This window comes from Papio anubis, chromosome 14 (genome assembly GCF_008728515.1).
Source record: "Papio anubis isolate 15944 chromosome 14, Panubis1.0, whole genome shotgun sequence".
In the NCBI taxonomy this organism is placed as follows: domain Eukaryota; kingdom Metazoa; phylum Chordata; class Mammalia; order Primates; family Cercopithecidae; genus Papio; species Papio anubis.
This window is the reverse complement of record NC_044989.1, coordinates 27449501-27473494: the sequence shown is the minus strand read 5'-3', so window position 1 is coordinate 27473494 and position 23994 is coordinate 27449501. Positions and strand designations below refer to the sequence as shown.

General features: G+C 42.4%; 2 protein-coding genes across 4 annotated transcripts in view; one reads left to right on the top strand and one right to left on the bottom strand.

Annotated features, from left to right (window-relative positions):
- Window positions 1-12203, top strand: part of LOC116270334 (ribokinase-like) — an 81104-nt gene extending 68901 nt beyond the window's left edge. Inside the window, exon 8 of the mRNA XM_031655497.1 lies at window positions 11899-12203. Within this exon, the coding sequence (XP_031511357.1) occupies window positions 11899-12072 (174 nt within the window). The 3' untranslated portion in view covers window positions 12073-12203. The remainder of the gene's footprint in view (window positions 1-11898) is intronic.
- A 1770-nt stretch (window positions 12204-13973) lies between these two features.
- On the bottom strand, window positions 13974-23385 carry MRPL33 (mitochondrial ribosomal protein L33). Of its 3 annotated transcripts, none has more exons than XM_003908446.3 (4): window positions 23268-23385; window positions 22335-22353; window positions 20522-20628; window positions 13974-14279 (listed from the first exon to the last, which is right to left on the bottom strand). In XM_003908446.3, the coding sequence occupies exons 1-4, from the start codon at window positions 23287-23289 to the stop codon at window positions 14230-14232; spliced, it is 198 nt and encodes a 65-aa protein (XP_003908495.1). In that variant the 5' UTR covers window positions 23290-23385; the 3' UTR covers window positions 13974-14229. The 3 variants fall into 3 exon arrangements, with proteins under 3 accessions (XP_003908495.1, XP_009182176.1, XP_031511373.1); XM_009183912.4 differs by lacking the exon at window positions 23268-23385 and adding an exon at window positions 22785-23255 and having other exon boundaries at window positions 22331-22353; XM_031655513.1 differs by lacking the exons at window positions 13974-14279; window positions 23268-23385 and adding exons at window positions 18738-18775; window positions 22785-23261 and having other exon boundaries at window positions 22331-22353.
- Window positions 23386-23994: the final 609 nt, after the last annotated feature.

The following is a 23994-nucleotide window of genomic DNA, read 5'->3' as shown; positions in this document are numbered from 1 at the left end:
TCATAAAGGAGCAGGGCCTTCTAAAGAAAGACAGCAAACAGTTTTGAATGAAGGCCCAAAAAGGTAAAGACTAGCAGGATCAACGGCTTCCAAACTAGACACAGAGAAAGGGGGACTTGGCAGAGCAAGAAGGAGCAGGAGAAAGGCAGAGCATAAACCAGCAGTGAAGTGAACATGCCCAGTCTGTGCAGAGGGTGTGCAAAAGAGCAAGGGAGGTCAAGGGAGGAAGTAGAAAAATAAATGAAGAAACAACATGTGTTAAGATTTCTGGTCATTGATTTTAGGTTAAAAGATTGAGCACCAAGGGATGATAGATTCCGTGGAAACAAAGCCATCAACTTTTAATTAGGGAAAAGACAGAAATGCTTTTGGTCAGAAAGGAAAGAACTAACAATTGTTTAGCTTTTATTTTTTAATTTATCTCTTCTATTGAAAGTTGAGCTGTTTTTTAATGTTCACAAAATCCTTATGAGAAAGATGTTAATAACTTCATTTTATGTATAAGAAAACAAAGTCACAGAGAATTTACATTAATTTCCCCAATGTCATAAAGCTAGGAAGTGGTGAGGCCAAGATTCACATACAGGTCTGTGTTACTCCAAAGCCCACACTGCCAGAAGAAAGAAATCTTTAGACTGGAAGAGCAGAGGTAGAATTCGAGCTCTCAGTATAAGGACAAATAAATTCCCATATGCCAATCAAAACACTTAAGCATGGCCCACAGTAAATCTCAATGATTATCTCAACCACACACTTGGGAGTAAATCAATAGTAAACCCAGGAAATAACTGTCAAGGTTTTCAAACCTGACATTCCTGTATAACTCAATACACATACCCACTCCTTTGCCTTTTTAAAAAATCAGTTGTATTAGATATAATTTTTATACAATAAGATTTTACCCATTTTCAGTGCATGATTCAATGAGTTTTGATGAATGTATGCAGTCATTTAATCACTACTGTAATCATAACCTAGAGTATTTTTATCACCCCAGAAAGTTCCTGTGCAGTCCTTTTGCAGTCAATACTCCCCAGCCCTTGACCTGCTTTCTGTTGCTACATTTTTGCCTTTTCTAGGATTTCATATACATGAATTGATATTAGCTGGGGTTCACCAGAGAAATCAGATGGAGAGATGTATATGTATATGTATTTTGTGTGTGTGTGTGTGTGTGTAGATTTATTTTTTATTTTATTTATTTTTTTTTTTTTTTTGAGATGGAGTCTCGCTCTGTCGCCCAGGCTGGAGTGCAGTGGCGCAATCTCGGCTCACTGCAAGCTCTGCCTCCCGGGTTCATGCCATTCTCCTGCCTCAGCTTCCGGAGTAGCTGGGACTACAGGCGCCCGCCACTACGCCCAGCTAATTTTTTTGTATTTTTAGTAGAGACGGGGTTTCACCGTGTTAGCCAGGATGGTCTTGATCTCCTGACCTCGTGATCCACCCACCTCAGCCTCCCAAAGTGCTGGGATTACAGGCGTGAGCCACCGCGCCCGGCCCAAGTGTGTGTGTAGATTTATTATGGGAATTGACATGTGCAGTTATGGAAGGCAAGAAGGCCCACGGTCTGCAAGATGGAGAAATAGGAAAGCCAGTGGTACCGTTTAGTCTGAGGTCAAAGACCTGAGATCCCAGTTAATGTGCGGAGGGAGAGGGGAGAACATAGATGTCCTAGCTCAAGAAGAGAGAGAAAGAATTTGCCCTTCTGCCTTTTAGTTCCATCCACGCCCTCAACAGATTAGAAGATGCCTGCCCACATTGGTGAGGACCGATCTTCTTCACTCGGTCTACAAATTAAAATGACAGTCTCTTCCAGAAACACCATCACAGACACAGAAACATTATTTCTATTAAACAGAAATAATGTTTAACCAGCTATGTGGGCATCATTCAGCCTAGTCAAGTTAACACAAAATTCACCATCACAGAAATCATACGATGTGACTTGTAATCTTTTGTGCCTGGCTTCTCCCACTTAGCATAATTCTTTTGAGATTCATCCATGCTGTTTTATCAGCAGTTCCTTCCATTTTATTGCTAAGTAATATTGCCTTGTCTGGATGTGCCACAGTTTGTTTATCCATTCGTCAGTTCTAGGACATCTGGATTGTTTCCAGTTTGGAGTGATTATAAATAATGCTGCTGTAAACATTCACATATAGGTCTTTATGTGGATATATGCTTTCATTTCTTTTGGATAAATAGCTAGGAATAGAAATGCTGGGTTTTATAAGTATATGTTTAACATTATTAGGAAGCTGCCAAACTATTTTCCAAAGTGTCTCTATCATTTTGCATTCCCACAAGCAATGAATAAGACTTTTCATATCTCCAGGACATTTACGCCAATTTTTGGTACTTTCAGCTTTAAATATTTTAGTCTTTGTACTAGGTATATAATGCCATCTCATTGTGTTTTGAATTTGCATTTCCCTAGTGTCTGATTATATTGAGCATCTTTTCATATACTTATTTGGCATATGCATGATGAAGCTTCTTTGATGAAACTTCTGTTCAAATCTCTTGCCCATTTTTATTGGGTTGTTGGTCTTATTGGGTTGTATTATTGAGTTATAACAGTTCTTTGTCAGATACATGTTTTGCAAATATTTTATCCTAGTCCATGGCTTATCTTTTGATATTCTTTTGAAGGGCAAAGGCTTTAAATTTTGATAAATTTCAGTTTATCAGGTTTTTTAATCTTTGTGCTTTTGGTGTCCTAAGAAATCTGCCTAGCACAAGGTTACAGATTTTCTCCTATCTTCTTCTAGAAGTTTGTTGTTTCAACTCTTACATTTAGGTTTGTGACCCATTTTGAGTTAATTGTTGTCTATGGTGTGAGGTAAGGGTTTGTGTTCTTGCATATGGATATCCATTTGTTCCAGAACCATTTGTTTAAAAGACTGCCCTTTCCTCCATTGAATTACTGGGTACAGGTTGAGTTTCCCTAACCCAAAATCTGCAGTCCAAAATGCTTCAAAATCATGGGCCAGGTGCACCATAATCCCTGTAATCACACTTGCAATCCTAGCACTTCAGGAGGCCTAGGCAGGTAGATCGCTTGAGCCCAGGAGTTCAAGACCAGCCTGGGCAACATGGTGAAACCCCATCTCTCTCTCTCTCTCTCTACATACACACACACACACACACACACACACACATATACATATACATACACACACAAATACACACACACACACCCCCAAAAAAAAAAAAATTGCCGGCCAAGCACGATGGTTCACGCCTGTAATCCCAGCACTTTGGGAGGCGAGGTGGGCAGATCACAAGGTCAGGAGCTCAAGACCAGCCTGGCCAATATGGTGAAACCCCATCTCTACTAAAAATACAAAAATTAGCTGGGCATGGTGGCAGGTGCCTGTAATCCCAGCTACTTGGGAGGCTGAGGCAGGAGAATTGCTTGAACCCAGGAGGCAGAGGTTACAGTGAGTCAAGATCACACCATTGCACTCCAACCTGGGCTATAGAGTGAGACTCTGACTCAAAAAAAAAAAAAGCCGGGTGTGGTGGCACACATCTATACTCCCAGTTACTTGGGAGGCTGAAATGGGAGGATTGCTTGAACCCAGGAGGCAGAGGTTACAGTGAGCCAAGATCATGCCACCACACTCCAGCCTGGGCAACAGAGTGAGACCCTGTCTCAAAAAATAAAAATAAAAATAACTTCAAAATCTGAAATTTTTTCATTGCCAACCTGATCCTCAAAAGAAATGTTCATTGGAGTATATTGGATTTCAAATTTTTGGATAAGAGATGCTCAACCAGTGAGTATAACACACACACACACACACACAAAGTGAAATCCAAAACATCTCTGATCCCATGTATTTCAGATAAGGGATACTCAACCTATTCCTTTGTTGGAAATAAGTTGACCATATATTTGTCGGTCTGTATCTGGACTCTTCTATCAAGTTATCAAGTGACCTACATGTCTATCCTTATGTCAGTATCTCACTGTCTAATTACTGTAGCTTATGGTAAGCCTGGTAACTTGGTTCTTTTTCAAAACTGTTTTGGCTATTCTAGAACGTTTCCATTTCCATGTACATTTTAAAATCAGTTTATTAATTTACAACAATTGCCAGCTGGGATTTTTATTGGAATTGCATTAATCTATAGATCAATTTGGGGAGAATTGATATCTTAAGAATATTGAGTTTTCCAATCCTTGAAACTCTCACCATTTATTTTTCTTTAACTTTCCATAGCAAGAATAGATAGATCTTACACATATTCAGTTAAATTTAGCCTAAATACTTCATTTTTAAAATGCTGTTGCAAATGTTTTCATAACTTTGAGTTCTTGTTCATTGCTAATATATAGAAATACAATTTTTTTTTTTTTTGAGACAGTCTTGCTCTGTCACCCAGGCTGGAGTGCAGTGACGCGATCTTGGCTCACTGCAAGTTCTACCTCCCAGGTTCATGCCATTCTCCTGCCTCAGCCTCCCGAGTAGCTGGGACTACAGGTGCCCGATACCTCACCTGGCTCATTTTTTTTTTTTTTGTATTTTTAGTACAGATGGGGTTTCACCATGTTAGCCAGGATGGTCTTGATCTCCTGACCTTGTTACCCACCTGCCTCGGCCTCCGAAAGTGCTGGGATTACAGGCGTGAGCCACCACGCCTGGCCACACTTGGTTTTTTATAGTGACCTTGTGTCCTGTTACCTTGCTAAACCCACCATTTCTAGCAGCTTTTTGGCTGGACTTCCTAGGATTTTCTACATAGGTCACTATGTCATCTACAAAGAAAAGGTGTTTTACTTCTTCCTTTTCAATCTGTATGCCTTTTCTTTCTTTTTTTTTTCCCCTGTCCTTTTGCACTGGCTAGGCAATCCAGTACAGTGTTGAGTAGAAGTAGTGAGAACAGACATCTTTGATTTGTTCCCTGTATTAGGGAGGAAGCATTCAGTCTTTCTGGTTGAGCATGATGTTAGCTGTAGATTTTTCATAAATGCTCTTTATCAAGAAGATCAAGTTACATCTTCTTTCTAAATTTGCTGAACTTTTATCATGAATGAATGTAGAATTTTGTGACATGCTTTTTCATCTCCTGTTGATATAATCATAAGATTTTTAATATTACTGAATTACATTGATTTTTTAAAATGTTAAACCAATCTTGCATTCCTGGGATAAATTCTACTTGGTCATGATGTATTATCATATATTAAATATACACACACACACACACACACACATTTAATTTGCTTTAAAAAAGTTAAGGTTTTTACATCTATATTCACAAAGGGTATTGATCTTTTTTGTTTTCTTGCAATGTCATTGTCTGGTTTTGGTATCATGGTGATGCTAGCATTATAAAGTGTTTCCCTGGCTCTTCTATTTTCTTTTTTTTTTTTTTTTTTTTTTTTGGAGACGGAGTCTCGCTCTGTCGCCCAGGCTGGAGTGCAGTGGCCGGATCTCAGCTCACTGCAAGCTCCGCCTCCCGGGTTCACGCCATTCTCCTGCCTCAGCCTCCCAAGTAGCTGGGACTACAGAGGCCCGCCACCTCACCCGGCTAGTTTTTTGTATTTTTTAGTAGAGACGGGGTTTCACCGTGTTAGCCAGGATGGTCTCAATTTCCTGACCTCATGATCCGCCCGTCTCGGCCTCCCAAAGTGCTGGGATTACAGGCTTGAGCCACCGTGCCCGGCCGGCTCTTCTATTTTCTTAAAGAATTTGTGTAGAATTAGGATTACTTCTTACTTAAATGTTTGCAAGGATTATCCAGCGAAGCCATCTAGTCTAGAGTTTTCTTTATTGGGAACCCCCCATTTTTAATATAGGAAGGACTTATCTTTTATTCTCTAGCAACACAGTGTGTAGGCCAGGCACAGCATCTCGTACCTGTAATCCCAGCACTTTGGGAGGCCAAGGCGGGAGGATCCCTTGAGCCCAGGAGTTTGAGACCAGCCTGCCTATTTATGGGAAGACCCTGCCTATTTATTTATTTGTTTATTTAGACAGGATCTCACTCTTTCGCCCAGGCTGGAGTGCAGTGACATGATCACAGCTCACTGCAGGCTCGACATCCCTGAGTTCAGGTGATCCTCCTGCCTCAGGCTACCAGGTAGCTAGGACTACAGGCACACACCTCAATGCCCAGCTAATTTTTATGTTTTTTGTAGAGACAGGGCTTCGCAACATTGCCCAGGCTGGTCTTGCTCCCCATGTGCTGGGATTACAGATGTGAGCCACTGTGCCTGGCCAACCTCATCTCTACAAAAAATAAAAAGATTAGCTGGGTATAGTGTTGCACACCTGTGGTCCCAGCTACTCAGGAGGTTGAGGTGGAGGGATTGCTTGAGCCTGGGAGATCAAGGCATCAGTGAGCTATGATTATGCTACTGCACTCCATCCTGAGTGACAGAGCGAGACCGTGTCTCAAAAGAAAGAAAGAAAAAAGCAATATGGCCGGGCGTGGTGGCTCACGCCTGTAATCCCAGCACTTTGGGAGGCCGAGGCGGGCGGATCACAAGGTCAGGAGATCGAGACCACGGTGAAACCCCGTCTCTACTAAAAATACAAAAAACTAGCCGGGCGAGGTGGCGGGCGCCTGTAGTCCCAGCGACTCCGGAGGCTGAGGCGGGAGAATGGCGTAAACCCAGGAGGCGGAGCTTGCAGTGAGCCGAGATTGCGCCACTGCACTCCAGCCTGGGCGACAGAGCAAGACTCCATCTCAAAAAAAAAAAAAAAAAGGAAAGAAAAAAGCAATATGTAATGTAGCCCCAAGAATGAAGGGTAATCAAATTGTGAGAATTGTTGCTGCCTAAATAATGCTTCCAGCACACACAGTTCCACCAAAACCTGTGTTTCCCTGGCCTTGGCTGTAGTGGAAAAAAATTTTAGTGATTTTAAGAGTGTTTTCAGGTGTGGGTATAATATTTTTTAAACTTTCTTTTTTTTTTTTGAGACAGAGTCTCACTCTGTTGCCCAGGCTGGAGTGCAGTGGCACGGTCTTGGCTCACTGCAACCTCCACCTCCTTGGTTCAAGCAGTTCTCTGCCTCAGTCTCCTGAGTAGCTGGGATTACAGGCACACCCACCACCACGCCCGGCTAATTTTTTGTATTTTTAGTAGAGACAGGGTTTCACCATCTTGGCCAGGCTGGTCTTGAACTCCTGACCTCGTGATCCACCCACCTCGGCCTCCCAAAGTGCTGGGATTACAGGCATGAGCCACAGAGCCCAGCCATATTTTTAAAACTTTCTAAAAAACCTTGTCTGCAGCCAGAAATACCCCGGTAGCTATCAGAGGGGTAGGTAGACCTGATTTCTGTCGGCAATGCCAGAATGTCTCCTTTCTGCCTCCTGCCTCCACTCTGGTCAGGGTGCAAGGTAGGCAGGCACAGAGGCATGGCTAACCTATTCATCCTTTTGTTAGCTTAAACTTTTTTGGAAAAATATTATAAACTTATAATAAATCAAACAATATAGAAGTATATAAAGAAAAGATCACTGTCCCTGTACCTGGCACATAAGAAAACCAAATATTCACAATTTGATACATATCCTTCATTCTATATTCTCTATATTCTTTTTAAAAAATACACATGTGCTGGGCCAGGCACAGTGGCTCATGCCTATAATCCCAGGATTTTGGGAGGCCGAGGCGGGCAGATTACCTGAGGTCGGGAGTTTAAGACCAGCCTGACGCCGGGCGCGGTGGCTCACGCCTGTAATCCTAGCACTTTGGGAGGCCGAGGCGGGCAGATCAGGAGGTCAGGAAATTGAGACCATCCTGGCTAACACGGTGAAACCCTGTCTCTACTAAAAATACAAAAAGCCGGGCGAGGTGGCGGCGCCTGTAATCCCAGCTACTCAGGAGGCTGAGGCAGGAGAATGGCGTGAACCCGGGAGGCGGAGCTTGCAGTGAGCCGAGATCGCGTCACAGCACTCCAGCCTGGGCGACAGAGCGAGACTCCGTCTCAAAAAAAAAACCACCAGCCTGACCCACATGGAGAAACCCCGTCTCTACTAAAAACACAAAATTAGCCAGGCGTGATGTGCCTGTAGTCCCAGCTACTCGGAAGGCTGAGGCAGGAGAATCGCTTGAACCTGGGAGGCGGAGGTTGCTGTGAGCCGAGATCGTGCCATTGCACTCCAGCCTGGGCAACAAGAGCAAAACCCCGTCTCAAAAAAAAAAACAAAACAAAACAAAACAAAAAAAACCCCACATATGCTCATACAGATAGGTATTTGTCTTTTTTTCATTCTTTTATTTCTTTTCCCCCAAATGGGATCATGGACGCAGAAACCTCCTTTTGTGACTTAACTAATGGACATTTCTCCAAGTATGTGCTTATATTGCTAGACTTTTCTCATTAATAGCTGAATACTTTTCCATAATAAGAATGTGCCAGTTTATTCATCCTATTTGGTAGATGTTTTGCCTTTGAAAATAATGCAGCAATAAGCATCTTTGTACCTATATTCCTATATTACAGGAGCTTTTCCTTCTGTAAGAGATTCCCAGGAGCAGGATTGAAATTGTTGAATCAAAGAGCATTAGGCATATTCTGTCTTTTTTGTTGTTGTTGTTGTTTGTTTGAAATGGAGTCTCGCTCTGTCACCCAGGCTGGAGTGTAGTGGCACGATCGCGGCTCACTGCAACCCCCACCTCCCGGGTTTAAGCAATTTTCTGCCTCAGCTTCCCGAGTGGCTGGGATTACAGGCACGTGCTACCATGCCCGGCTAATTTTTGTATTTTTAGTGGAGACAGGGTTTCACCATCTTGGCCAGGCTGGTCTTGAACTCCAGACCTCGTGATCCACCCACCTCAGCCTCCCAAAGTGCTGGGATTACAGGCGTGAGCCACTGAGCCCAGCTAAGCATTATACATTTTCTAGTCATTGACCATCTTTTCATATGTTTATTACTGACCATATACATTTCCTTTTCTGAAATTGCAGGTCTATATCTTTATTCACTTTTATCCTACATTTGTCTTTTTCCTAGCAATTTGAAGATATTCTTTGAATAATGAGGATATGTTACATGTATTGCAAGGATTTTCACCAAATCTGTACTTTTTCAGTTGGCTTTATTTATAGTGTCTTTGGACATATTTTTAAAATATGTTTATAAAATTAAAAACCTGTTATTTTTTTCATTATGTCTTTTTGTGTTTACTGACTTATGTTTTCCCTGTCTGGGGTTATACAAAAATATTCATCAAAATTTTCATCTTATTATTGTACTGTTTTGTTTTTTACATTCAAGACTTTAGCTGGAATTTAATTTTGTATGTAATGTAAGGAGGAGTCAAGACTTGGCATCTGGGAGTTTGCCATAGCTCTTCATATCTTGTGGCATTTTCCATGTTTTCATAATAACCCTCCAGTCAGCTCACCCTCCAGTTCCTCAGGTTTCAGACCTTCCTCATGTCAGCTGCTGTGCTGTAAACTGCGAGTGGGAAGGAACCATGTCTGTCTCTTTCTCCATTGCATCCTTCAGGAAAGACCAGTAAAGGTTGCAAAGCACCTAGCATAGGGCCTAACACATTTTAGGCACTCAGACAACATTCATGGGGGGAATGAAAGTTGCATTCACAGCTGTATTACTATCACCCCTTGGCGAATTTAATATTGATGGCTTTGTCTGTGAAAACAAGGGGAAATGTCATTCTCCTTAAAGCCACTAATGGTTTCATGAGCTCACTCTGGTCCTTTCTTCTCCTGTGTCTTTATTCTTTGAGGTCTGCCTTCTCTTTATAAATCTGGCTTGTTCTATAAGGGCTCCCTTCTTGGGGGGGCTTTCTTCAAACCCCTTCTTAAAATCTAACAGCACTTACAAATTCTGCCATGCTATTTAGCATTTAATCCACAATGGATTTTAGTCCTTTTCTAGCACCCATCACTGTGCTGGGCACATAGCCCATCAAATACATCAACTGTGACTGGAACAATCTTGCATGCCAAGGTTCTTTAAAAAGCCTGAGGTATAGCCTCAAGATTTGTTATGAAAGCCTGGTCTAAGGAACCAGCAAACTGGAAAGAGGTAGAAAACGACCCTGAGAGCTGTTGAATACAAGAATGGTTTTTCAAGTGAGACTGTGTAGTCACATTTAAATTGTCCTGAACACAATTGTTAGCCAAACATGACAAGGTATTGCTCTGTCCAAAGGCACACGTCCATAGACTTTCTCAGGATGTTTTGTGTCTCCATGGCCTTCACCAGCTTGGATCTTTGGAGCTTCAGAGAAAATGGAAAGAAACTTGATGTGCCCCTATATTTGGTTTAGAAATAATATCAAATGGCTCTCAGCTCTTTCTGCATGCATTTTTAATGAAGAAATGGCTAATTCTAGGGCTAGGGCAGGGACTATACAAGATGACCCTGGAGCATCTTGGGGGATTTTGTTTGTTTTGTTTTTGTAGAGGCAAGGCTTTGCCATGTTGCCCAGTCTGGTCTCAAACTCCTGGGCTCAAGCCATGTGCCCACCTCAGCCTCCCAAAGTGCTGGGATTACAGGTGTGAGCCACCACGCCCGGCCCCCTGGGGCATCTTGTAATGCCAGAAAGTACTCAAAACCAAAAGGATGGGCGTATGTCAAAGGGACACGGAAGCCAACTGGAAAAGCTCCCAATGGCCAAAGCTGGAACAATTTGAACAACAAAATAATATGGCATTGAATTATAGCCCAAAGAATAAAACAAATAACGATGAGTTCATACTGATATAAATGACTGAATAAATAAATGGAAGAGACCAATCTCCCATACAGAAGAATTCCAAATAATTTATGTAGAAACTCCACCCTTAAGGAGATAGAACATAGAAACTCCACCCTTAAGAAGATAGAGCATAACTTCAGGGAATAATTCCCCAACCTTTAAGAGTGGAATACACTTAATGACTTGCTTTCCAACATGAAAAAAAAAATTAAAAGAAAAAAAAAACAAAGAGTGTAACATGAAAAAAGGGAGCAAAGTAACTTTACAGTGGATAAACTTGGCAAAGACTACCTTAGCCAGGTGATCAAGGTTAACACCATCAGTGAGAAGTCATGCTGATCGTATGTACCCTTCAGATGATGTGATGAAAATGACATTTCACCTCTGTGGTCTTTCCCCCAAAAACCATAACCACAGCCTGTGAGAAAAATGGACATATCTCAATTAAGATACGTGCTACAAAATACGTGACCAGTCCTCCTCGAAACTATCAAAGTCATCAACAACAGCCAGGTGCAGTGGCTCACACCTGTAATCCCAGCATTTGGGAGGCTGAGGCAGAAGGATTGCTTGAGGCCAGCAGTTCAAGACCAGGCTAGTCAACATAGTGAGACTCTGTCTTTTTTTTTTTTTTTAATTAAAATTTTTAAAACCTAGCCAGGTGTTGCACATGCCTGTAGTTCCGGCTACTTGGGAGGCTGAAGCAGGAGGATTGCCAGTGCCCAGCAGGAGTTCACTCAGGAGTTGAGCCCAGGCTGCAGTGAGCTATGATTGTGCCACTGCACTTCAGCCTGGGCAATAGAGTAAGACCATGTCTCTTAAAAAAAAAAAATCACCAAAAACAAAGAATGTCTAAGAAACTATCACAGCCTACAGGAGTCTATGCAAATATGACAATTAAATGTAATATGGCATGCTGGATGGGATCCTGGAACAGAAAAAGGACATTAAGCAAAACTAGTAAAATCTGAAAAAAAGTATGAAGTTCAGTTAATAATATATTATTTCTTTAGTGGTGATAAATGTACCACAGTAAGATGTTAACAGAACTGGGTATGAGTACATGGAAACTCTGTATTATCCTTGTACCTTTTCTGTAAATCTAAAACTAAAATTAAGTTTACTTAAATATTTTTAAAATATGCAGTTTGGGCAACAGATTGACTACATGCTTGTCTTCAAAAGTGTGCTTTTAATTACAGGGTGCTGGTGACAGCTTTGTGGGAGCTTTGGCCTTCTACCTGGCTTACTATCCAAATTTGTCCTTGGAAGACATGCTCAAGAGATCCAATTTCATTGCAGCAGTCAGCGTCCAGGCTGCAGGAACACAGTCATCTTACCCTTACAAAAAAGACCTTCCGCTTACTCTGTTTTGATTGCTATTAGTCCCAAAATAAATATACCTGGGAATAAAATGTACTTGGGGGTGGCTGCTCCTGGCTAACACTTATTAGAAAATGTCCTCGTCCCCTTTCTTTGCAAATATTAGTTCTTCTACAAAAAGTCATCCTCAAGCTTCATTTGTAACAATGATTCTTTTGCTTTCCATGCATTTGCACAAACCAACCAGAACTAAAGATTCCACAACCAAGATCTGTACAAACATTACCACTCTTCAGGGACAAGTAAACTCAATTGTCAACAGATTGTTAATGCCCCATGTGCACCACGCGGCAGAGGTTGTGGACAACAGTGTCTAGAGCCAGAGCAGACTCTTCTTAAGGGAAAGGGCACTTTCTAAGAGGGGCAGCTGATACTCAACTTTAGCTTAGTGTTGTCAAAACCTCTGGTTTTGTAAGGGAAGGCAGAAGTTTGGATATTTATTGAAACCCTTCAATGTTTATGTATCAGCAACTAATTTTTTTTTTTTTTTAATGTAAACACCACAGGGGCATGGTGGCTCACGTGGTGGGTGTAATCCCACCACTTTGGGAAGCCGAGTCAGAAGAATTGCTTGAGCCCAGGAGTTTGAGACCAGCCTGGGCAACATGGAAAAACCTCATCTCTACTAAAAATACAAAAAATTAGCCAGGCGTGGTGACACACACCTGTAGTCCCAGCTATTCAGGAGGCTGAGGTGGGAGGATAATATGAGCCTAGGAGTTTGAGGCCGCAGTGAGTCATGATCACGCCACTATACTCCAGTCTGCGTGACAAAGCAGACCCTGTATCAAAAAAAAGAAGTAACCACCACCTATGGGCCACATTCAACCCATGGACTGAATAAGTAAGTCATTTGTTAAACCAGGTAAGTTCCTTTTTTTAAAGCAATTCATGCATGTCACAGACCCTTTACATCAGCTTAGCTAGGAGCAGGTGATTTTTCTTATAACTCAATACTATGTACAGTTTCAGCCTAAAAAGAGCCAAGATCTCACCTATTATTGCTTTGAACCAGAGCTTTATCAAAAGATGCCATAAAATAGCTGATTGATCATGAGGCCACAAGCCCCTAAGACTCATCAACTATCTGCCTCTAATTCCTCTAAACCGCCAGAGAGCTGCTCTTACATTTCCCTCGGAGCCAGGTTTGGGCCATGGAGAAGGAACTTCTTATTTTGTAGTCAGGGTGGGCACGGTATCATTCTCCCACACAAATGCTTTAAATGGGGTAGGATGTGAACCAGCAGAGCTTAAAATGAGCAGATCCTTTTCAACCAGGAACTTGACAAAGGAGAAAACTGGACAACTTTGAAAACTTGTGGGAAACAAAAGCCCAAGTAAGAAAGTGTATGGCTCTGGGCAGCACAGAGGTCCCTATCTGAACATTAGGGATTGCTCCCAGAATTCCATGCTAGTTAGCTGTGTGGTACCACCATGCCTCAGAAGTCTTAGCAGTGGCTTTATGGAAATACACTATAGCTTCTTTTATTTTAAAAGGAAAGAAAAATCTAGGGAATAAAGGAATCCAAAGCTGTCCCACAAAATCCTAGATACTGCTTTGGTGACCTGGGTTTGAAAATATAGGCCAGTGGCATTTTTCCTAATGAAGCACAAATCAGAAATAGAAGTTCTCTTGATTTGTGTTACAAGGCTCCTTCTTTTGTCATTCCTGGTCCCCCTTGCCATCTTTGTTATTACATGGGAGTTTCTTCAAGATCACTCTGGAATGTTACTCTGCCTTTTCTCTTGAGTACAGAGGGAGCAGGCTGGAAACTCTTACATAAGTGTTGTTATGGAAACATTTATTACATGAAACAATGGTTATTTTTTAGTAATGTGGTTGATTTTTAAAACCTCAAATAGTGTGGAAAAACATCACTAAGACACAATAGCATAGGCTATTTTAATATTTTTTATTAAGGGCTATAAAAATACCCAGAAAGATAAATAAATGTGATGCAATGATATCTGTCCTAATATGAAGAACTTTCTTTCACTGCATTGTTTTCCTTCACAATGGCCTTCAAATCACAGGAGGCAGTGATTCCATGCCATTTCCTCTTCTTTTATTACACACTACAGGATTTCTGAATCAGTATCCCCGCCCTCAGTCTTCTCTTTATAAATCAAAGTCACTTTCAATCCACCAGTTAAAGGGAGCGTATTTTTTTATCTTCCACGAAGAGGACTCTTTGTTTCACTATGGAGGGAGAAAACAAAGAATTGTAGCAGAAAATTATTATAAAGTATCATCGACATTTTTATAAAAAATATGTATCAGACCATAAGCCCTCTTCTTTCTCTTATTTTACTATTTCTTGATATGAGGATGGAGCTGATTTGCAAACTCAGTTCCTCCATCCCAGGAGCCAGGGCAGACTGGAGAAAATGGCTATAGGGCCACTAGCTAATCAGCAACATCCTTGGTATCCCACAAGTCATTATTTAAACCAATGTAGAAATATTCACATTAAGAAAGAAAACTAGGGACAAAAATGGAAAACAATGTTTTCACCCAATTAATGTCCACTCTTGCAGGAGGTAAGCAAGGACAGACTGGGAGGTGGACTCCAGAAAAAGAGCATCAAGAACCAAGTGGACCACACTGTCTGGAAGAGTAATAGACACTAAACCTCTACTTCCCAGAGATGGGTTAATACACCCAAATATGGAGTTTTTAGTTTGCTACTATAATTAACATCATAACCAAAATCTCATTATTGTAAATATCACAGAGTACAGTTCTCTGAAACAAAGTGCTACCTGCCTGGATGAAACACTGAAGGCTAGCCGGGCATGATGGCTCACGCCTGTAATCCCAGCACTTTGGAAGGCCAAGGTGGGCGGATCACCTGAGGTTGGGAGTTCAAGACCAGCCTGACCAACATAGAGAAACCTTGTCTCTACTAAAACTACAAAATTAGCCAGGCATGACACATGCCTGTAATCCCAGCTATTCGGGAGGCTGGGGCAGGAGAATCACTTGGACCCAGGAGGCAGAGGTTGCAGTGAGCTGAGATCGTGCCATTGCACTCCAGCCTGGGCAACAAGAGTGAAACTCCATCTCAAAAAAAAATGACTGAAGACTAGATGCTGAGCAGTAAGGCTTTCATAGTTCTATAATGCCCTATGGCACTCCATTAACTTCCAACATTCTCTGTCTCTCTCTCTCTCTCACACACACACACACACACACACACACACACACCCCACCCCTACCTATTTCCTCCTTGCTAAAACAAAAATACACCAGAAATGGAACAATCACCCAAGGAAGACCTAAACTATGACCTAACAATTCCTCACTTGTCCCTATCACACAGACATTTTAGCTTTTTCCTTCTACAGTCAACATGGATACTCTGTATATGAGATTCCCAAGCTATCTACGATTAAGAATTACCTTATTTAAGTAAGTCCATTCTCACCCTCCACTCCTACCTTAATCCTGGTTTAGTAAGGCTAGAGTTGGACTGGAAGTCTATATTTTTTTAAAACTCCTCAATTTGAGGCCGGGCGCAGTGGCTCAAGCCTGTAATCCCAGCACTTTGGGAGGCCGAGATGGGCGGATCACGAGGTCAGGAGATCGAGACCATCCTGGCTAACACAGTGAAACCCCGTCTCTACTAAAAAATACAAAAAACTAGCCGGGCGAGGTGGGGGGCGCCTGTAGTCCCAGCTGCTCGGGAGGCTGAGGCAGGAGAATGGCGTAAACCCGGGAGGCGGAGCTTGCAGTGAGCCAAGATCCGGCCACTGCACTCCAGCCTGGGCAACAGAGCAAGACTTCGTCTCAAAAAAAAAAAAAAAACTCCTCAATTGATGGGCAGCTGAATTTAAGAACTATTAAACTGTCAACAGATTTTTATCTATAATATTAATACACTGTACATAAGGGATCTTTTTAACATACTTCAAACCACGTGAAATGTAAGTAGGATTGATCCTCCTAAAACTCCAAGGATGACTACAATGCATTAATGCATTACAAGATGGTAGTAAAGAACCAAAACAGTTTCTCATCAATGTTATTAATTACAAGAACTATTTCCCCCATGGTTTTCTACAGGGAACTAAAAACTTGGTTTAAAAAGAGTTGTCTCACTGAAAAGCAATCTGGAGACAATTTAAATGACCCTGACTAGGAGTAACTGATTAAGGTTAGTAGAGCAAGGCTATATGGAGTAGGATTCTTTCATTCATTCACTGCACCTATTCCTTTAACACAAAGAATAAATATTTAAGACCATAGAACTGTGCGAGGCAATGTAGAGTTTACAAAAGTGTAAGAAGACTCCCTGATTTAATACATCAGTACATCATGAGGTGCCCACACAAATGTTCAGTAAACCCCAGAGGACCCTAAAGGTCAGAAGGGACAGGAATGGTGACAGAAGGCCTCATGGAAAGTGTCAAGTTTGGTCCCTGAAGACAGATCAGCATTTGGATTAAATGAACCACGAATGGGCATCTGGTTAGATGATGGTAGGAGTCTCACAGTGGGGATCCATGGCCTGACCACAGGGATAGGTTTTGATTTAAAAAAAAAAAAAAAAAAAAGTTTTAGAAAGATTAATTTGGCTCCATGTAAGAGACAGAACAGGGACTTGGCCAGGAATGGTGGCTCATGCCCGTAATCCCAGCACTTGGGAGACTGAGGTAGGAGGATCACTTGAGGACAGGAGTTCCAGACCAGCCTGGGCAACATAGAAAGACACTGTCTCTTAAAAAAAAAAAACAAAAAAAACTGTGTTTAAATTAGAAGGGCCAAGCACAATGGCTCAGGCCTGTAATCCCAATCCTTTGGACAGTGAAGGTGGGCGGACTGCCTGAGCTCAGGAGTTCGAGACCAGCCTGGACAACACAGTGAGACCCCATCTCTCTTTTTTAAAAAAATTAAAGAACAGGGACTGCTGGGCGCGGTGGGTCACGCCTGTAATCCCAGCACTTTGGGAGGCCAAGGCGGGCGGATCACAAGGTCAGGAGATTGAGACCATCCTGGCTAACATGGTGAAACCCCATCTCTACTAAAAATACAAAAAAATTAGCCGGGCGCGGTGGCGGGCGCCTGTAGTCCCAGCTACTTGGGAGGCTGAGGCAGGAGAATGGCGTGGACCCGGGAGGTGGAGCTTGCAGTGAGCCGAGATCGCGTCACTGCACTCCAGCCTGGGCGACAGAATGAGACTCCATCTCAAAAAAAAAAAAAAAAAAGAACAGGGACTTGGAGTGAGAAAGGCTGGGTTCCAACTCTGGTTCCACCATTTATCAGCTATGAGTCCCTGGGAAAATTTCTCAAAATACTCTACCCTGCTTTCTTCCCTGTGGAAGAGATAACTATCTCCCTCACAAGGTTGTTGCCGGACACACAGTGCACATTCAACACGTGTTAAGTGAGTTGAAATGACACACTGCTACCCACAATTGTAAACATGAATTTTCTGTCAAAATATTTAATGCTTAATGCATAGAAGAATGAATCTGTCAAGTTCTCTCCCTACATCTAACCAAAATCGATTCTGCTTCAATTAAAGTATATATTGTCTTGTTTAGTCATCCAAGGAATTAAAACTGACAAGTTTTCATTCTCTTTATGATAAACCTTCAATACATTTACGAAAGTTTAATAAGCTTATGCCTCAGCATTTAATCCTTCCTCTTCGGAAATTAGCATCTAGTTTTATACATGGAAAAGGAGTTCGAAAGGACAGGCATATGCAGCTGCTTCTTGCCACAGACTGTATTATGAAATGCTCAAATAGTTGGGAATTTTTTCACATTTCCTTACCTATTTCCTTCATAAAGCAGACGAATAATCATTTTCCTCAATCTTAACAATTTACTAATCACAGTAAAACATGCTAGGAGAACTGCCAAGCTATTTGGTACCCTGGGCAATGGGGCAGGCCCCGAGGCAAACATCACGAACACCTGCAGGGCATTCAGCAGGTGGGCAGAAAGCCAGGAAGTCTGCTATCCCAGAACATTCTCTTCTTCAGAAAAGACAAAGCTGTGCTGTCAAAGCTAAGGACATTCCTTTTGAGAAAAGTTCTAAGCATCTGTTTGAAATTTGTATGTGAATCTTTTCTCCCACTTCGATCAGAACTGTTTATGGTTGTATCCTTTCCCAATCTCAAAACTTAAAATCAAACTGACAAATATTAAGTTCCTAATACCTCCATACTAAGGATGAAAAGCCCAATACATACATTTTTGATACTTAAAATATCACAGAAGGTTATTCAATCAATATTTATTAGTGTTGTGCAAGTTTCTAAAAATAAACTCAGAGTTAAATATATATACTCTGGTTTCTCTTCGGCTCGTATAAATCTTTCACCTTTTACTGAGAGAGAGAAATAGGCCAGGCGCGGTGGCTCAAGCCTGTAATCCCAGCACTTTGGGAGGCCAAGACGGGCGGATCACAAGGTCAGAGATCGAGACCATCCTATTACCACGGTGAAACCCCTCACCTCTACTAAAAATACAAAAACTGCCATGAGGGCGCTCGTAGTCCCAGCTACTGAGGCTGAGGCAGGAGAATGCATGTGAACCCGAGGCAGAGCCGCCTGCAGTGAGCTGCGCATCCGCCACTGCACCCAGCCCACAGAGCCGAGACTCCATCTCAAAAAAAAAAAGAGAGAAATATGGTAGAAAAAAAGACTTTACTTTGTAAAGTTCATCCCTTTGACTTTTCACCAGCTGACACAGAGAAATCGTGAGGGAGTAAAACATACTAATCCAATTCTAAACCTGACCAACCCAACAGCAAACCTCCTCATTTTTTCCACCATATGAGGAATCACCCTGAAATTCAGACTCCTTTATCATCAGGTACAAACCTAGAATTCCCTTTTTACTGTGATAATGAATAAACAGAAATTTGAACACCATCAGCAAGGGAATTTTATTTCTGTTAAAGGATGGAACATTAAACTTTGCTGACCATTGTGCTTTTGTGAGCCTTAAAAATGTCTCTGCTTCTTGTGTTATTACAGCCATTAGCTTGTTAAGAAGCCGATGGTCGGGCGTGCCTCGCCCGCAATCTCAGAACTTTGGGAGGCCGAGGCAGGTGGATCACCCGAGGGCAGGAGTTCAAGACCAGCCCAACATGCGGAAATTCTATCTCTACTAAAACATAAAAAGTTAGCCAGGTGGGCAACGACCTGTAGTCCCAGCTATTTGGAAGAATGAAAGCAAGAATCACTTAACTCAGGAGGCAGAGGCTGCGGGTGCGGAGCCGGAAAGATTGCACCACTGCACTACCGCCACAGAGTAAGACTCCCCTATTTAAAAACAAAAACAGTGGCCGGGCGCTGTGGCTCACGCCTCTCGTAGTCCCAGCCACCTGGGGAGGCCGAGGCGGGGAGGATGGAGGGACCAGCGTCAGGAGATCGAGACCATCCTGGCAAACACGGTGAACCGCCTCTCTATTAAAATACAAAAAAAAAATTAGCCAGGCATGGTGGCAGGTGCCTGTAGTCCCAGCTACCAGGAGGCTGAGGCAGCAGAATGGCGTGGAACCCAGGAGGCGAGCTCGTGCGAGTCAGATCGCGTCGCTGCGATCTCTGAAGCCTGGGCGGTATTTGGTTTGCAGACTCTGTCTCCAAAAAACAATTATAGTAAAGGAAAGCACAAAAATGAAATGAACAACCAGAGCTCTAAAAGTAGAAACATGTTTGCTATTTTTGCATAAATCTGCACATAAAATCCAGAAACAGGATAGACGTCCACCAACAGCATCAGGTGCTGACTCTATTTTTGTTTGTGAGCAGATAATCTGGCCTTGGGAACATTTGTCTCTTCTAGATAAATACTTCCATCTAATGAGACCATTTAAAGTTACCATATAGTACAGCATTTTAGTGGATGGCACAAAATGGAAAAATCAAATTTCCTACCCCCACTGCACTAATATATAGAAATCGTATTCATGTAACTTATATCAGGACCCAAAAAGTAGCCACTGTTCAACAGATGATGCCAGGACACCATACCGTCCCCTTCTCAAGACACTTGTCTGTTTCCAGAACACTACCACCTATTCTCTTTACATAGCTGGTTTCTCACCTTCAGGTCTCAGTTAACTATCTCCTCCTGGAGAGACCTTCCCTGATTTAGCCATCTAATGTGACTTTCCCTACCACTCCCCAACTTAATCCTACACCTCAGCATCCTGATTGTTTCTCTCATAGCACTTATAATTTGTCATTTTTTCTCCCCCTGTCAGACTAGACTAAGTGCCAAGAATACAGGGACTTAACTTGTCTTGTGTCCTGGTGCATCCCAGCACCTGGGATGTTACATAGCATCATAATAATCATTCAATACCTATTTACTAAATGAATGCTAGTATCAGAGGCTAAAAAAAACTCCCAGAGATGTTCAGATGTTCAGCCTACAAAGGGGGCAACAGGCCTTGGAAGCATTAACCTCCCCAGATCTTACCAACTGGATCATAATGCAAAAGAGTCAGTTTCTCCTTCAGTCGGTTTCTCTTGGTGTTGAAGCAGAAACCTGTCCCAGCTTGGCTCACCATTCTCACCAAAATGTTTCTAAGATTAAAAAGTATGCTGTTACGTGTGAGCTGACGAAATAAACTAAAATCAGTCATGGGGGGATGGCACATTTTGTGGGATATCACTTGGCCCTAAGAAGGTTCGGCTGTAAGACAGCCTAAGTTTTCCATGAAACAATTTCAATGGTTTCAAATCTCTAGGATTTGCTCCACTACAGAGTTACTTCACAATGACCTAACCAAAACAATAAGAACAATCAAGCCACATGGTGGGACTAGCCTCAGACATCCAACCCTCACGAGCAGCAGAAGTCAGGAAGGGGAAAATATCAAAGTACTGGTAACCACAGCTGGCTAGTGAGGAAATGGTAAAGACAGCTGTCTCAGAACAGCCCTCTCTTCGGGGCATAAATGATTATCATCAGGAAGGGCCAAAAGAAAGGGACTGAAGCTTTTAGGTTGCTAATGTGCAAAACCTTGTGCCCCTTCATATTTCATTTAAGTTACAGTCATCCAAAGCAGAAAGTCCATGTTTGCCTCACCAGATCTTTTAATACCTGTACTGTCTGTTATTTTTTCATGTGTCTTGTCTCCTCACGTAGACCGTGTTATTTCTCGTGTAATTCCAGAACAACCTGGAAGCATCTAAGACTATATTATACATCACTGCATTGCTTTCAACATTCAGCACAGTGCCTCATAAGGGGCATACAGTATTTATTTCTAATTAAGATAGACAATAATTATCCATTCAACACAGATTCAACAAATCTTAAGCACTTACTCTGTGGAAGGCACTCTGGGAAATACAAAGCTCTGTAAGTCTATGTCTATGTCCTCTAGGAGCTAACAGTACTCCTAGCAGTACTCCTAGTGAGCTGGTACATGAGGTCGATCAGGCAAGACATATATGAAATACATCACAAGGGTAGAAAAAGTCAGAATATACCTCTACAGAAACCAAAGGCAAGGGATTCCTATACATCCTGGGGGTAGGGAACTCTGACATAAATAACTGGACTGTGGGGAAAGCTACGTGAATAACTAAAAGATACTGAGAGGGAAAGCGCTAACATACATGTTTATCATTAACTTTAATCCAAACGACTAGCTTTAAGGATTTTCAGTGTCTTGAGTTGCAAGGAAAGGCTGCTTTAGAACTTCCCTATTTTTACCACAAAATCTTCAGTTATTGTCTACAACATTTATTTTGAAATACAAGTTTGGTAGTTCTAGTCTCTCTGGTACAGCATGGAATCTTTAATCTTGGCTATTTTTGAAATGCTTATACCATGAATGCAAGTGATTATAAAACTCATTAAAACAGACTCTATGATTTAATCAAAGCAGAGTTTGTTCTTCTGGATTCCTGTAGTGAGCTCCAGACAAATGGCCCCTGGTCCTCAATTTGAGGAAATGGAAATATGGTGGTAGTCCAAATACAGCACAGCCCAATGGTTTGTTTAGAAACAGACAGTGAGCTCACAAATCCTGGGACTAGAAAAGCAGCAAAGGCTCCTTTAAGTATTTCAATGCTCACGGAAGTAGCTCAGTTGGGCAGGAGGGAAAATATTTTGTGAAAGGGTTCATAGAGAAAAAATTATCAACTAAGTAATCCACAGACCAACTCTTAGGAAGTCGAGGCCCAATGCTTAATTTCATATAAGGATGTACTGGGAGCAACGAGACTAACAAATCTAACATAAACAAGTGACGTTTAAAAAAGGAAAAATCTTTACTTACTTTGACTTGCTCTTGGCAACTTTTTTGTAGACAGGAAAGGTTGGAAAAGAAAATAAAAATATAAATGTATCTTTCTTATGCAAAGTTCAGTTATATGTCAGTTCATTATATGTCAGTAATAACCAAAAATATTTAACTTATGAAATACGCCATGAGGTGTCACTCAAGTAACTATTCCCTATATATTAGGGAACCCCTTAATATTTTATAGAAGGTAGGTTAAAAGAGCCAATCAGACCAACACAATTCTAGATTTAATATTTTGCACAATTTCATGTCTGTTGGACTGGCTACCTTTTAAATCTTTCTAAAGTAAGTAATGCCCGCTCCACTTTCTCCCTCTTCTAAAGTGCAAGTATTTGCACTGCAGCAAGCTTCTTGTTTGACAAGTTAATCTTTGCAAATAGTAACAACCATCACATGTGGTGAAAATCAGACACTAAATCTTACTGGGAATTCAGCCAGGTGTAAGGAAGAGCATTGACTCGGGAGCCCGAGGACTTCTTTCACTGCCCTGCCGTTACTACTCGGGCAATTCATTGCCCCTCTCGGGAGCGGTTTCCTTATTTTTAGAGTTCGAAATGGGTGGGCTACAAATTCTGAGGTCCTTCAGAATCTTCGGATGTCCTTCGGACATGTAGTGATTCTCCTAACACGGGCTGGAGAAAAACGCCCCAGAGCCAGACTCAACAGTCCGCGAGGACGGCAACTGAATCCAGACACCACAGACCCCTTCTCAGGCACCCACACGTCCGCGCAGGGAGGCGCGCCGCGGGGCATGCCGGGCGCTGTGGTCCTGAAGGCCTGGAAAAGTCCGCAGTTGTAGCTTCCCGGCCTGTTCGCACATTCTTCCCCGCATCATTCCGAGGCCCTGCCTGTCACGGGCCCCCAACCCTCACCGTAACCCCTGCCGGCGCCTCCATCCCCACTTACAGAAGACGACGGAGAGGAACATGGTGACCACCCCTGGACAGTCTCCGTCACTGGTCAAAAGGCCCCCAACAAACAACAACTGCTTCCGGGGCACGGGCCAGTTCCGGAAGAGGACATCCGGCAGTCGCCGAGGCCACGCCCCCCGCCTGGAACCTGCCCCCAATCGTCTGACTCGTTCTTCCGTTCCTTACAGCGAGTGTGTTTTGCTCTTTTCGTAGTGGAGGTTGGAATCCTCTTCCTTATGGAAAGGGATTTACAGCTCAGGGTTCGCGCCCCGGCCCTGACTCCTATTTCTGGGTCAAGTGCTTTCAGCGTTAGGTGCTTTTCATATTTGTTTGACAAAATAATCGCAACCACCTGCATTAGACCCACAAGAACAACTGTGTATTGGACCTCGGCCGCTCCAGCCTATCAGCCCCTCGCTTATTTTCTTAAAATGTTGCCTCCCCCGACCCAACTCCCTCTCCGCCTGGCTAAGCCTTACTCTCACTACTCTCAGTCCCTTCGGCGTTAGGAAGCCCACCTTTCCTTAATTATCTGTTGAATCTCTAGGAGGGCAGGACCCTTCGCATCTCAAACTTCTGTATCCAAACACCTAGCACAGTTCCTGACATAGAGGCCAAATAGCAGATTGAGAGCATTCACATCACTTGCCTAATATCACATAACTACCAGGTGACAGAGTCAGAATTTAAACCTAGATTTTATCTGACTCCAAAGACTCCTG